General features: G+C 40.7%; 2 protein-coding genes across 5 annotated transcripts in view; one reads left to right on the top strand and one right to left on the bottom strand.

The window, feature by feature from the left end:
• The window catches only part of CLTC (clathrin, heavy chain (Hc)), a 70,080-nt gene extending 64,800 nt beyond the window's left edge, over positions 1 to 5,280 (top strand). For both annotated transcript variants that reach the window (XM_010861604.1, XM_010861605.1), the window contains one exon: positions 5,144 to 5,280. In XM_010861604.1, coding sequence (XP_010859906.1) covers positions 5,144 to 5,178 — 35 coding nt within the window. In that variant the 3' untranslated portion in view covers positions 5,179 to 5,280. The remainder of the gene's footprint in view (positions 1 to 5,143) is intronic.
• On the bottom strand, positions 5,222 to 14,057 carry PTRH2 (peptidyl-tRNA hydrolase 2). Of its 3 annotated transcripts, none has more exons than XM_010861606.1 (3): positions 13,826 to 13,931; positions 9,560 to 9,732; positions 5,222 to 5,847 (listed from the first exon to the last, which is right to left on the bottom strand). In XM_010861606.1, the coding sequence occupies exon 3, from the start codon at positions 5,845 to 5,847 to the stop codon at positions 5,308 to 5,310; it is 540 nt and encodes a 179-aa protein (XP_010859908.1). In that variant the 5' UTR covers positions 9,560 to 9,732; positions 13,826 to 13,931; the 3' UTR covers positions 5,222 to 5,307. The 3 variants fall into 3 exon arrangements, with proteins under 3 accessions (XP_010859908.1, XP_010859910.1, XP_010859909.1); XM_010861608.1 differs by having other exon boundaries at positions 13,835 to 13,902; XM_010861607.1 differs by lacking the exon at positions 9,560 to 9,732 and having other exon boundaries at positions 13,826 to 14,057.
• Between the last annotated feature and the right edge of the window lie 49 nt (positions 14,058 to 14,106).

Here is a 14,106-nt window from a genome sequence, read left to right as displayed (position 1 = left end):
GAATCTCTTAAATTTAGTGTATGTAAACAGCTTACAGTATGTATTGTCTAAATGCATTTAAATCTCTTTTATTCAAAGAAAAGCTAAAGCAAAAATACTGGTATATGACCATGCAAGACTGTCAATGCCAACAAAGACAACACTAATGAGCATATCCTCCGTGGGATCGCAGTGCTCTCCAAATTGTTTAAAAAATGCATTACAGACAACTTGCCTGACTTTTAAATGAGCATAAAAGGCCCTCTAACCTATGCAGGTTTCCTCATTACGCATATAGAAAATGCTAGTGTTTTTGCTCACTTCATATGTAACAGGTGCCCTTACGTTGTGCTGTATCCTGTGCTTTTTCTGTGGGACCATTCCATTCAGGAACAAAGAGCACCATGATTCCAATCTGTGTGTATTTACTAACCCTTCCCTGAGGTTTGTGTATGTTGGATATTGTGGTGTTTTAGATCACTGAGTGTACAGAAGAAAGAATTCAAACAAAATATTGCTGTTCTTCAGTTTTGTGGAATTTGAAATTACTCAAATTTAAAATAAATTACTGGACTGTGGAAATAACATGGAGAATGGCAGTTTTACTTAAATCTCTCTTAAACCACAAGAACCATTTCATACTGGATACTAAGGTAGTATAGGGAGAAGGGGGGTAAGGGCTGGGACATTTGGAAGCACTGTATCACACTGTGTGCACTCCAGTCGCTCGTGAGGTCCATGCAGAGGCCAGAACAACCCATCAGGGCTGACGTGGGCTACCTCCATCATTTCAGGCAGCACTTCAGCTGTTTATCTGAGCATTTCATTCAGATGAAGAGATCATGGATGTTATATTAACTTGAAATAAGAATGTATAAGCACATAGTCAACATGCTGTTCTTCACCATGAAATATAAAGGCCTTCAAATTGTATTTTAAGTTGTTTTTTTTAAATCATTGTTTGAATTCGTTTTTTTTGCATATGACTGAGAATGTTACTCTAAGTTCATTTCACAGTTAATTCTCAGTAGAGCTAGAGAGCCCCCACCTAGCTTTGTATTGCTCTAAAGTTGAGTCATTGACCATAAACACCACAGAAGTGCTTTTTTAAAGCTTAGAACTGCTGTCTTCCTCCCCCCACCACCTATATTCCTATAGGAAATTACAGTATTAGTTGGAAAAATCCCTTTTTGTTTTTTGTTTTGTCTTAGGGACCATCTTGCTGCTCAGGTCCTGGGAATACTGGTGTTTCTCCTGGGTCTCTGCCCTCTTTCTTCATGTTTATCAAGAGGGAGAATAGTAATGGTCCCTAGGAGCTCCTTCTCAGAATCAAGATTTGTTTTCCTAGACATACTTTGAATCAACTGGTTTTTATCAACAGAATGATTTTTCTCTTTTCCCTGCCCTAATAGAAACAAGTTAAAATTTTTCAGTAAAGCTTTTCTTACAGCATAGTTAAGAATTTTTTTTTTAACTTAATTTTAATCTGGTGCTATGTCTGTGATACCGAGTTGCCACTTAAACCATCCATAATAATGGGCTATAGTAGAAAGAGAAACTGCAGCAGTGTATTACTTAGGCTTAAACTGAGAGCAAGCTGAACTTCTGAGCTTGTCCCTCATGTGTATGTTAACACCATGAGTACTTTTCAGGGTTATTTGGAGACATGTTTAAATCACAAAACAGGTAGCTCAGTACTGGGCAGTAGTATTGAGTGCTGTACAAGGAGAGACAGAATGAGTTAGTAATAAAGTATAAGGGATTTCAGTAACTTTCCTCTGAATAGGATGATGGTCGATGGTCTGACAGAAGGAACTAAAAATAAGAGTTGTTGTCACTCTAAAAGTAATTAAAACAGAAGGGAAGAATGGGAAAGAGGTTAATAGGAAACTTTCGAGGTAAACATGTTTTCAGTGATCCTCCTCCTTAGTATCCAAATGTAGACATTATATCCCCCCCCCCCAAAAAAAATGCTAATTGTTGGCAATCATTTCAACAGACATTGGTACGATAGCAAGAGGTTGGTCTCCATGTAAGGCTGCTTTAAATTAATGTAAGTTGATTTAGTCATGCAGATATCTCACTGTAGTGGTTCTCAAACTTAGGATCTGTCTATACTCAAAATCATGCAAGTTTTTTTTTTTTGAAGATGTAAAGCTATTTTTATTCATAGATGACTTAATCTTGTATGAATAAAATCCTAAGCAATGTTTTTATAAAAATAACTCTTTAAAAAGCTTTAGAAAGGTCTCAAAATTAAAAGAGCAATAAAAGCAATATGAAATTTTGCAAAACAAGAATTCAAGAAAATTAGTGATAAATTTAACAAAATGTAACTACAAAATCATGTGAAAGAAACTGAAAATTAAAACAAATGGAGAGAGAAAATACATTCATGATTTAGAACTTGTAAGATGCCAGTTTTCACCAAAAATACCTACAAAGTTGATGTAATTTTTGTCAGTATCATGGAAGGCCCCCCTGCCATAAATTCACATAAATATGAAAGTGAAAAAACCTAGAATAACCAGCTCGATTTTGAAAAAGAATAAAAGATTTTAAACTCCCTGATTTAAAAGTTTACTATAAAGTAACCATATTCAAATGATTGACGATCCCAAAGAGCACTAGTTTATGTGGGATTGTATCTATTCCTACTTACTCAACTATTATGGATAGTTCAAACAACTTTTTAAAACTGTTAACCCATTTAAATGACAGTAATAAGCATTGCATGTTAATGTAAGCAATAATAACATGAGCATATTTCCCCAAAGGAAAGCAAGAATGAATGGCATTGTTGTATTTTTTCCGTCTGTAAAGTTCATCTGAACAAAGACTCTTCCGTATTCAAAAACTTGGCTTCATACAGCTATTTAGTTAGGAAAGGAAGAGAGTATTTTTTTGGCCACAGGGCATGTGGGATCTTAGTGCTTTGACCAGGGATTGAACCTGTGTCTCCTGCACTGGAAGGCAGATTTAATCACCTTTCCAGACACTTGTGATTAGTTGAAATGTGGACTCTGAAACCATGAAAATGAATCTTTTGTAGTTTATATCTGCTGAAAATCTAGATCTGGATAACTAGATTCTGTCAGTTGTTCTTGCAAGTAAAAATGTTTGATGACAATAGCAGCTAGTTCTGCTCAGTACTCAGCTAACACAAGTCTTTTTTTAAGATGACAGTTATACTTCAGTGTGCACCAGAAGTGTTTGATGTTACATAGAATATTAAGACAAACAAGTCAAGAGTCAAATTTAATAATTTTTTTACTGCTTCATCAAGGACATTAAACTTTTTAAATTAAATGTAGGGCAGTGAAAACTATACTGACTCCTTATACAGATAGGTGCCCGTCTTGATTTATGAAAGGTGCCAGCAGTATTACTCACGGTTGCTTTTTTATCATCACTGCAAATGTCAAAACAATGGAAAAGAATGAGTATCAGGGAAATTGTTTTGACCCTTTGCAGGTGTCTTTAGAGAACCCAGGGTTCTCTGCTTTGTGAATGAAATAAAATTATGAACCTTACAAAATAGCAAAGTACAGGCGAGCTAGAAAACATGTTTCCATAACTACCGGCGTTTGTATCCTAGTAGATATGCCACGATTAACCTCAATTACGTTGTCACCAAGGGCAGATGGTCCTGTTGGGGATGCGCTGTCTTTGAACCTGGAATCGTCAATCTCTGAGGCAAACCTCAGAAATTATCTGAAGTGGAATCATACATTTAGGACTGAGTTCTCTCCAACTCAGTTACATGCTGTTGCATCACTTTGGAAACCAGTATAAACATTCTGTTTAGAAACAGTTGCTACTGTGGCATCATTCACAGTTGCAATTTCTTCTGTGCTGTCAGACAGCAGTGTAAAAGACGACTGACCTCTAAGCGTGGCTGCGGTAGTCTTTAGTGTTCTGCCCAGATGCCACTGACCTAGACCTTGCAGTTGTGCTACATTGCTGCTTATGTTGAAGTTAACAACTAACTAATGCTAATCGTTGAAGTTAACCATGGTGAGTTGCAATCAATATGCGCCTGTTACCAAAATTCTCCCTGACATCAAAGTTCTTAGGAATATACTTAATTTAGAAATACTGGCAGAATCCCCCCAAAGAGAGCTTTCAAGACAAACAGCTTTTTGCAAAAAAGGAGATCAGGAAGCTATGTGACTCTTGGGAGCTGGGAACCATCATATTCTGGGCAGCTGGTAATTATTTGGATCATGTCATGCTGAATGTATAAAGATGAAAAGGGAGATAAGGTGCCCTTAAATAGCTGAATTGTCCAGTTCCTTAAGTTCTAGTTAAAGAAAATACTGGGATGTTACGATGATAAGTAATAGTCACTTCACAATTACCATAAATTTCTATGTGGGCCCATAACCACCTTCAAGGTCCATGCAAGTCACTTCACAAGTTTCAGTACCTGCAGGACAGGAGTGAACTGAAGAGATGTAGAACCACTGCTGAGAAATTTTAGCCAGCGTGGGTGAGGGAAGAAACGTGAAACACGGCACAGGTGGGTTAGGTCAGTGCTGTCAAAACCTCAACTTTGAGAAAAATCCACAAGGTTAGATTTTAAATTCATTGTGGATGGCTATACCATTATCGATAAAATATTCAAAAACAGGTAAGGAAAAACAAACTGCAGTTTACATCTAAATTGGGAATACCCTAGAACCCCTGATCCTCCAAGGAGGACAGCAACATAGTCTTGGAAGAAGAGCTGCTGCTGCTGCTAAGTCGCTTCAGTCGTGTCCGACTCTGTGCGATCCCATTGATGGCAGCCCACCAGGCTCCCCCATTTGTGGGATTCTCCAGGCAAGAATACTGGAGTGGGTTGCCATTTCCTTCTCCACTGCATGAAAGTGAAAGTGAAGTTGCTCAGTCGTGTCCGACTCTTATTGACCCCACGGACTGCAGCCCACCAGGCTCCTCCGTCCATGGGATTCTCCAGCAAGAGTACTGGAGTGGGGTGCCATCGCCTTCTCCAGAAGAGCTAGTAACACACAATGGGGCCTAATCACTCATAGGAAATGCTGTTTCCCACCTCTAATCCAATTTTATTATGATCTGTACCTCTCATCTTAAACATTTCTTGTTTCAGCACTCATCACTTGAATCACCAGGACTTATTAACCAAACTTTTTTTTTTTTTTAGCTCAAGATAACTCTCTAACCAGGCCAAGTATATGACAGAAGAACACGTGAATGGAATTTCATCTCAAGAATACTTAGCTGGGGGAAGAAATTCAGCTTTTATTGTTAGAATTTGACAGTTTCAAACACGTGTGGTGGAACCACCATCATCATACAAAATTCCACCTAGTAAAGTTTTAGGTGACCGGTGACCTTGTCAATTAGGTCTGCTGGTCCTGGTCCAATTCCTAAAACAGTTCGAGAGCCTGGTGCAATCTGAGTACGTCCTGCATCTTGAATTAAACTTACAGTCAGTCCCAGCACTTTTGCATGGGTCAATAATTCAACCAGAGTTTCTTCATCAGGAGCTTTGACCACCACTTTGGGCTGGCCACAGTATTCCCACTCTTTGAGTAACTCAGGGTTTCTCCTTTGAATTTGCTTGTAGGCAGAAACAGCAGCATGAGAGCACTGGGCAGCCACCTTCCCCTTCCCCATCTTTAAGTCATTTCGAACCACAAGAATCATTTTGTACTCCCCACTCTCTCCGAGGATACTTGCTTCCGTTTCAGTGTCAGGATTTGTCTCCCTCACTGAGCTCTTGGGGAGCATCCCAAAGCGCATTCGGAGGCCCCAGCCCAGGCACACGCCACAGGCAACTCCAGCAGCCAAGCTAAGTGCACCAGGATTAGTCAAATACTCCATAACCAGGGATCTGGAGATCATCTGAAAGGAAAAGAAAGCAGTCATTATCAAGGGAGAGAAAGTTATAGTTTATCAGATACAACACCCTGACAGTATATAAGCAGCAGTACTTTAATTCATCCAGAAAAAAGGCAATACATGTTTTGGATCTTGGGCAGGTACTGTTTCTTCTCCCCTGAGTACTAGAAAAAATTCAAGAATACAGGCAAAGCAGTTTAGATCATTTGAATCTCAATGTGAGGAGTACATCTCTCTCAGATATAACAGCTCTGCTCCTCAGTCTTTGCTAAGTCTTGTGGAGAAAGGAAATGTTCTGTTTTACCAAAATGCCTAAAGTATCTAAAAGAACCAAGAGTAACTCACTCTTTTCTGAAATATAGTGCTTATTCACTTGTGTCTTCAATAATGCAGTAGTTCTCGATGTACCAACCCCTCAGGGAAGTTCCCGGTTGTCATAGCAACGGGCCTGGAGTGAGGTGGGCTGCTGACGTCTACCGACCCTGGCACGGAAAGCTGAAAGCCTCACACAAGAATACTGGTGCCCCTGGACATTACTGTAGGTGAAAACCCCAGTGTCAGCTTGCATATGAATGCAAAGTACTTTTTCCATAGTTTTAATACACACTGAATTTGCCAGTAGACAACCATCATAAAAACAAAGGAAGATGATCCTTCATCCTTTATTACTTTAGAAATTCCTATTACCCCAGCAAAGCTGTTCATGGTGTCTGAATCGTCAATAAAGTATTTACATAAGTCTACATTTGAGGCTGTTGGATTCAATATACTTCAGTGTACAGGTATAAACAGTCATCAGTTTCTTCCAGTGGAATACATGGTATCTAAGCATTTATGAAGTACATCACGTTTGTAGAACTTACAAGTGGTGGCCTTGGAATTCTACAGTGTGTCATCTGCATGGCACAGATAGCAGTCCTGAAAATTCATACTTTATCATAAATGTTTTAAAAAATCATCATTTAAGTTAAAATTAGGATGTTAAAATTGAAATTATACTATAGGCAAAGTGTGCAATGTTATCAAATATTTTAAAGTGACGACTGTACAGGAATGTTAAACTTTATTTATTTGGCTGTTTTGGGTTTTAGTTGCATCATGTGGGATCTTGGGTTGCTACACATGGGCTTAGTTGCCCCACAGCATGTGGGGGTCTTAGTTCCTTGACCAGGGATCAAACCCACGTCCCCTGCACTGCAAGGTCGATTCTTAACCACTGGACCACCAGGGAAATACTCATTTTTGAGACGTAATTCACACACTATAAAATTCACCTTTTTAAAGTGTACCATTCAGTGCTTTTAACATATCTGCAGTATTGTGCAACCACTGCCACTATCTAATTTCGGAACACTTTCACTGCCCCCCAAAGAGACCCCTGTAACCGCGAGCAATCACTTCCCATTTCTGCTTCCCCTAGTCTCTGGTAACCACTAATCTTTGTCTTTATGGATTTACTTATTCTGGACACTCGTAAACGTCAAACCATACAAAAGGTGGCCCGTGTTTCAGGGTTCTACCATGCAGCATATTTTCAGGGTTCATCCATGTTGTACCATGTATCACACTTCATTCCTTTTTCTCATAGTTTTGATACACACTGAATTTACCAGTAGTACAACCATCATAAAAAACAATGATCCTTCATCCTTTATTACTTAAGAAATTCCTATTACCCCAGCAAAGCTGTTCATGGTGTCTGAGTCAACAATAAAGCACTGATGTATTCAATGATGATGAATAATGTACCGTACCTACCAGCTGATCTTCTCCAGCAGTACTTAACAGCCTGAGTTTAGGTAAAAACACAGAAGGGATAACCTCATACTTCACAGAGAAAGTAGAAGCCGAAAGACTAAAACCACCTAATCACTGCCTCCAAACATATAACTAAATCTGCCGCACCGATATTCTTCCTTCATCTTCCCCTTCTATAACAGATGGCTGGATTTATCCAAGTTTGAATTCTACTAAGAGCACTGAGACACGGGGCACAGGGGAAGTTGGGGTGAGAGCAAGAATGAAATGACAGATCATGAGAAAGGTGACAGGATATCCACATGCTATTAAGAACAGGTATGTTGGAAGTGAGCTGGAAAGGCAGTTGGCTGAGGCTAGAGAGAGATGTCTGGGGTTTCGAGTTTGGAAACAGAACATTAAGTGATACAAAGTCCAGAGTGTAGCTATAGGAATAGGTATGTACAGTGCAGTCAAAAAGGTGTCATTAAGCACATCTGCTTTCTTAATTCTTCTATTTTTATGCCTCCTTCATCCCACAGATACTAACTGGTCTTGCTCTAGAATCTAGGGGAATAAAGGAGAAACAGTCCCTTCATGCACAGAGCTTACATCCTGGTAGTGGTTTAGAGATGACCCAATCCTAATTTTGAATTTCTTTCTTATGTTTTAAAAAAAATTTTGGCCACGCCATGTGGCATGCAGGAACCTTAGTTACCCAATCAAGGATAGAAGCTGTGCCCCCTGCAGCTGAAGCGTGATGTCTTAACCACTGACTGCCAGGGAAGTCCCTCTTTCATTTTACTTTGCTGCTGCTGCTGCTAAGTCGCTTCAGTCGTGTCTGACTCTGTGCGACCCCATAGACGGCAGCCCACCAGGCTTCCCCGTCCCTGGGATTCTCCAGGCAAGAACACTGGAGTGGGTTGCCATTTCCTTCTCCAATGCGTGAAAGTGAAGTAGCTCAGTCGTGTCTGACTCTAGTGACCCCACGGACTGCAGCCTACCAGGCTCCTCCGCCCGTGGGATTTTCCAGACAAGAGTACTGGAGTGGGGTGCCATTGCCTTCTCCACATTTTACTTTAGTAAGACTTCATGTTGTCAGAACTCAAAGCTTCAGTGGTATTTTGAAGGTACTGTGTTATCTGATCCACATAACCGTAAGAGGTCAGCATTCTTTCTCTATTTGAAAATGAGGAAATGAAGGCAAAGGGAAGTTAAAAAACAAAAAACAAAAAACACGAATGTCTGCTGGCTTCCTTTGTGCCAGACACATGCCTTGACTGGGAGTATAGTGATGAACAACACTGGCCACCGACAGTGCCTAGGTAAGTGGAGGAGAAAACAACTGCATGTCGGGAAATGTTATGGAAAGATGTTAGGGGAGTGTATAAAGTGCTTTAGCTCAGTTTAGGAGGTCAGGGAAGGCCACCTTGAGGAAATATTTAAAATGCAACAAAGCAACAAGAAGACAGAACGAGGAAAGATCATTTCAGGCAGAAAGAACACCAAGCAGAAGAGCCAGAGGAGAGAAATACGGTGTGCAAGTGCCCTGAAAGTGGTCCAGACAGCCCGAAGACGGAAAGGGAGAGCGGCAGAGAAACACACGAGAAAGAAGGGCGGGCTACAGGTTGCAGAAGGCCTCGTAAGCCACGCTTAGCAGCTTGGAATTCTAGGGATGATGAGACACTGCTGCAGGGAAATGATTTTTGTTTTCTAAAAGGTCACCTGGGACTTCAGTATAAAGACGGAATTAGAAGCTGGCAAGAATAGATACAGGGGACTGATTAGGAGACTGCTATAATGTAGTAACAGTAAATTATTTAGCAGTCACTAAATATTTGCTATCTATTAGGTATTGACACTCTACATGAACTGTCTCCTTCAGTGTTCCCAACACTGAAGTCCTTTAAGTAAATATGTAATTATTATCCCCATTTTTCAGATGTGAAAATTGGCTCACAGAGAATATGTCACTCACCCGAGTTCCAAAAGCCAGTAAGGGGTAGCCTGACTCCAGAGCCTGTGTTCTTAACACTACTCTACGTTGCCTTTCCCAGTAGTCTGGATGAGATGACAGTCAGACAGGAGTGGGGACGTGGGAAAGGAAAGCGGCTGAAGCACACCTGTATAAACTGGTGATTCACTGGAAGTCTGGTGATAAAAGAAAGGGAGAAGTTTAGAACAACACCTAGATTTGAACAAATGGAGACTGGGGGTATACTCTTTATTGATGAAAAGAGCAGGTTTGAAAGTAAAGGACACTGAAAGGTTTCAGATATATTACATCAGATTTGACCAAAAGACATCCTGGTTGAGATGTCCAGGAAAAAGAAAAAGACATGTCATTTTAGAGGTCAGAAGATAAGCGCAGGCTAGAAACGCATGTTTAAAAGAACTTAACATATTGACTGAAGGCTGATAAGCGGATAAGGTCACTGGGTCAAGTATACGAGAGAAGAAAGGAACCCTGAGGAAACAGGTATTCAGGGATAAAAGGAGTGACAAAGAGGGTCGTAAGTGGCCAGGCCTTCAGCACCTAGTTTCAGTCCTCTTTCACGACTGTGCCCAAAATGGTGACAGGCTCTACTGACAGCACTTTATGGCTCTAGATGCCTTGGCAGACACACACACACACACACACAAGAATTAAAAAATAATTCTTATCAGAACCCACATATCTCATAATGCATCTATCATTTAGTTACTATATGATGCTTACAGATCAGCAGAACTTTTTATGATAATCTAACCGCCAGACTACAAATAGAACAAATAATTATATAAAAATGCATATATACAAACTTCTATGTCAAAGAATTAGAAGGATTTTCTGCACCAATTACTAGGTTGCAAAATAACCAAATATTCCACATACCAGACTCAGGTACTATCTGGAGAAAGGCAGTACATACAGAGGAGCTACTGTGTGTTGAACAGCAAGCTAAAAACCCTTTACTTCCATTATTGTTGCTAAAATAAGACAATAATACCAGCCTTTTTTTAAAGATGAGAAAAATAAAGATCAGAGAAGGTGCTTATCCACAGACACAAAACTATTAAGAGCAGTATAAAATATACTCATCCAAAAGGTCATGATGGAAAGTTTCTCATTCTCTCACCTTTGTTTAAAAACAGATCTATCAATGAGTCACCATAAACAGAAAGCAGAAAAAGTTCCAGAAAGAACCAGTTTGTTTATTGCTTCTGTCCCTAATCTTATGAAGTCCCTAATTCTAAAATGCTGAGCTTAATGGTAACATCTCTGTTCTTTTAATCTATCAGCCTGATCAGATCATCTAACCCTTGTAAAAGGTGTTTCAGGCTGTCCCCCTTTCTGCGTATCTATTATAAACATTTATCAATAAACCCAGTGCTTGAAACGGAGGTAAACATAACTATTTTCAGCCTCATCTCTGTTGTCCCAGGCAATGATGGCATCGCAAAAGGAACACTTTCTCTAAGACCCTCCTCTTGGTGCCTTCCAGTGGCCAGATTATACCCCTCTCACCAGTGCTTGTGATTCTACTGCCTCCTGAACCACGCTCCACCCGCTAACCCTGTTCCACTGGCTACTGCCCCTTGGCCTTTTCCAACCTAAAAATCCATCCTCTTGGACCCTTAAACCACTGCCTCACTTTTCCTCTTCCCTTCATCTTGAAACTTCTTCAGTTACCTGCCCGCCTTTCCCATTCGACTGAAACTGCTAAAGAATCAAGACACTATCTAGCTGCCGCTTTTTAGGCCTCATCTTGAGTTTTCTGCACCACTCACTGATAACTTTTCTTTAAACCCTCTTCCCTTGAATTCTTTAACACAACGTTCACCCTATTATCATCCTACCTTTCTGACACCTTTCCCCCATTATCTATAGTCTCTTTCTGTTTGCCACTGAGGTATGTATTAGCCAAGCTTACACATTTCGCCCTCTTTTCAGTCTCTACCTATGTTGTCCTATATAGCAACTATAAGCCAAATGCAGGTATTTAAACTTAATTAAAACTAAATAAAAATTCAGTTTTTAAGCTACGTATGGCCACATTTCAAATGCTCAGTAGCTCAACAACTTAGAAGTAGCGAGGGAGCTTCCCTGATGGTCCATGGACCACAAGCATGTAGACCCCAGACCAGCTGGACCTGAAGGCTGATGATGCAGACTCGCACTTAACCTTACCACCCACCCATCAGAAGAATGTCCATGAGCTGGTCATGCCCTCTTTGAACAATTACTATGAAACTTATCTATCTTCCCCAAGTGGGGACACATGGTTTTGAGGGCCTGCTGTGGCCCCCCCTCCCTGGCAAAGCAATAAAGCTATTCTTTTCTACTTAAAAAGAGTCCACCTTTCAATGTAGGGGACACGGGTTTGATCCCTGGTCAGGGAACGAAGATCCCACATACAGCTAAACCATTTTTTTAAGTGGCTAAGCTCCACTCTGAGTTAGTGAGATATTGAACATTTCCATGACCGCAGAAAGTTCTATTGGATAGGGCTGGTTTATATATCCTCTTTCCATTCAATCAATCAATATTTTCTGAGAGCCTATTGTGCACAGTTTTGGACCCTGGAGACAGAGCTCTGAACGAAACAAAATCCTGCTCTTCATGGAGCTAACATTCTAGTAGGAGGAGATACACAATAAATAAATAGTTTGTAAAATGAACAATCTCACTTATTCCTGAAACAACAGATGCTGAGAATTCCTACAGCCTCTCTTGGGCTCCACACTTGAACTTCCAGTTTCTGCTAGACTTTACCACATAGATGTCTATAAAGTGGTCTAGACTATGTCCTATATTGAACTCAGTATTTTTCCTTCCCTCTCAAACTTCCTGTAATCTTTCCATATTCATTTCGTCCTAGTACATCTGCCATTATAATTAATTGTACTTATAAAGCACAAATCTGATTTGTAATTTCTCTGTAATCTGTAATTCCTCTGCTCAAAAATCACTGGATAAGCATCTAAGGAATAAGGAAACCGAGTCCTCCTAAAACTGAGTCCCCTTATCAAGTTTATGATTAATCTCTCTATCCAAAACTTTATTTTCTCTCTTGTCCACTGTGACCTCAATCCTGCGTAACTGACACTAATCAACCAGAGCTGATGACTAAAACTGCTGTTGTCAATACACTGTCAATATAGTAAAATTGCAGGTATCACATACAACTCAGGTTGTTTCTCCGGGGCAAGACGAGTTAACAGACCCTCATACCATGGACCACCTGGCCAGAGAAGAATGATAAACCAGAGACATCCTGATTCCTGAAACTATAATTATGAAAAAAATCACAGAGTTCAATAGAAATCAACAAAACACTGTAAAGCAATTATCCTCCAATTAAAAAAAAGTCACAGAAATGTTATAAAATGATTAGTTCCAGCCTCTTTGTTCTTCCCCTTAAAAAAAAAAAACAAAACCCTAACTAAGCACCCAATTGGAGTGGATTTGAGGCTTGTCTCCCAGTCCCTTGCTTAGAGCCCTGCAATAAACGCTGTGCTTTTCTTCACCACAACCCAGTGTCAACAGACTGGTTTTCGTTACGTGTTGCACAAGTGGACTCAAGTTCGGTGGAGTGACAGTAAAATATAAATCCCTCAGCAGAAATTCAAAGAATACACAATTTGGTTTCAACCTACTTTACCCTTCTAACCTAATCTGCTACATAGTCTACTATTCAGTCACACTAAATTACCAGGTGTTTTCAAGCAGCAATCTCTCCCTGAATTACTTCTCTCCACTTAAAACACAGAAACGTCCTGGAGCAATTACACATAACATTCGCGACATTTAGTACAGTGCCTGGGGTAACATGTTCAAGGATTATAGACTTCTTTATGTTCGTGTGACACAGCGGGGCAACTTTTCCCTCATATTCTTAGAAGTCTTTTCTTTCCTCGTAGCACTGGACAACTTGCTACGCTGTGGGTGTTCAATACTCAGCAGAGTGTGAGGCCTGCTCGGTATTTTCTCACACGCGGAGCGAGGGCATCGATGCTGCCCGACCGGAGCCCTTGACTGGGAACTAAAATTTTGGGTCCTTCCCCTCCCCAGCAGCTAGGTCCTTTCTTTCAAAAGACGACTGGCCAAACCGGAAGAGTGGCTCCAGGGGCTCTTGGGTGGAAGACAGTTTAGAAAGGAGATGAGAGTGGGCGGGTGATTTTTTATAGAATGAAATAGTAATAAACATTCCAACTGGAGAGTCAAGAAGAACATCCCTCTCCCTGGGAGAGACCCACCTACCTAGCGCACCTCTCCGCCGCCTCACTGGCGCCTTCGCGTTCTTCAGTTCTGGGTACCGAACACGCCGCTCTCACGCGAGTTACCTCTTCCGGGGTATCTCGACAACAAGTTCCGGATCAAGAACGGCAATGAGAACAGTCATTCTTCCTCTGGCTCCGCCCACAGGTCCCTAACCCAGACCCGAACTGAAATCCCGCGACGACCCGCTGAGGTGGCCCAAAGGAGAGGGGAACGTTTTTCTTTTGGAGGCAGTTTCCCGCGGGGGAAAACGGACCGGAAGT

Source organism: Bison bison, unplaced genomic scaffold, assembly GCF_000754665.1.
Source record: "Bison bison bison isolate TAMUID 2011002044 unplaced genomic scaffold, Bison_UMD1.0 scf7180017864472, whole genome shotgun sequence".
In the NCBI taxonomy this organism is placed as follows: domain Eukaryota; kingdom Metazoa; phylum Chordata; class Mammalia; order Artiodactyla; family Bovidae; genus Bison; species Bison bison.
Note: the sequence above shows the minus strand (reverse complement) of the source record. Positions and strands in the feature narration are given on the sequence as shown.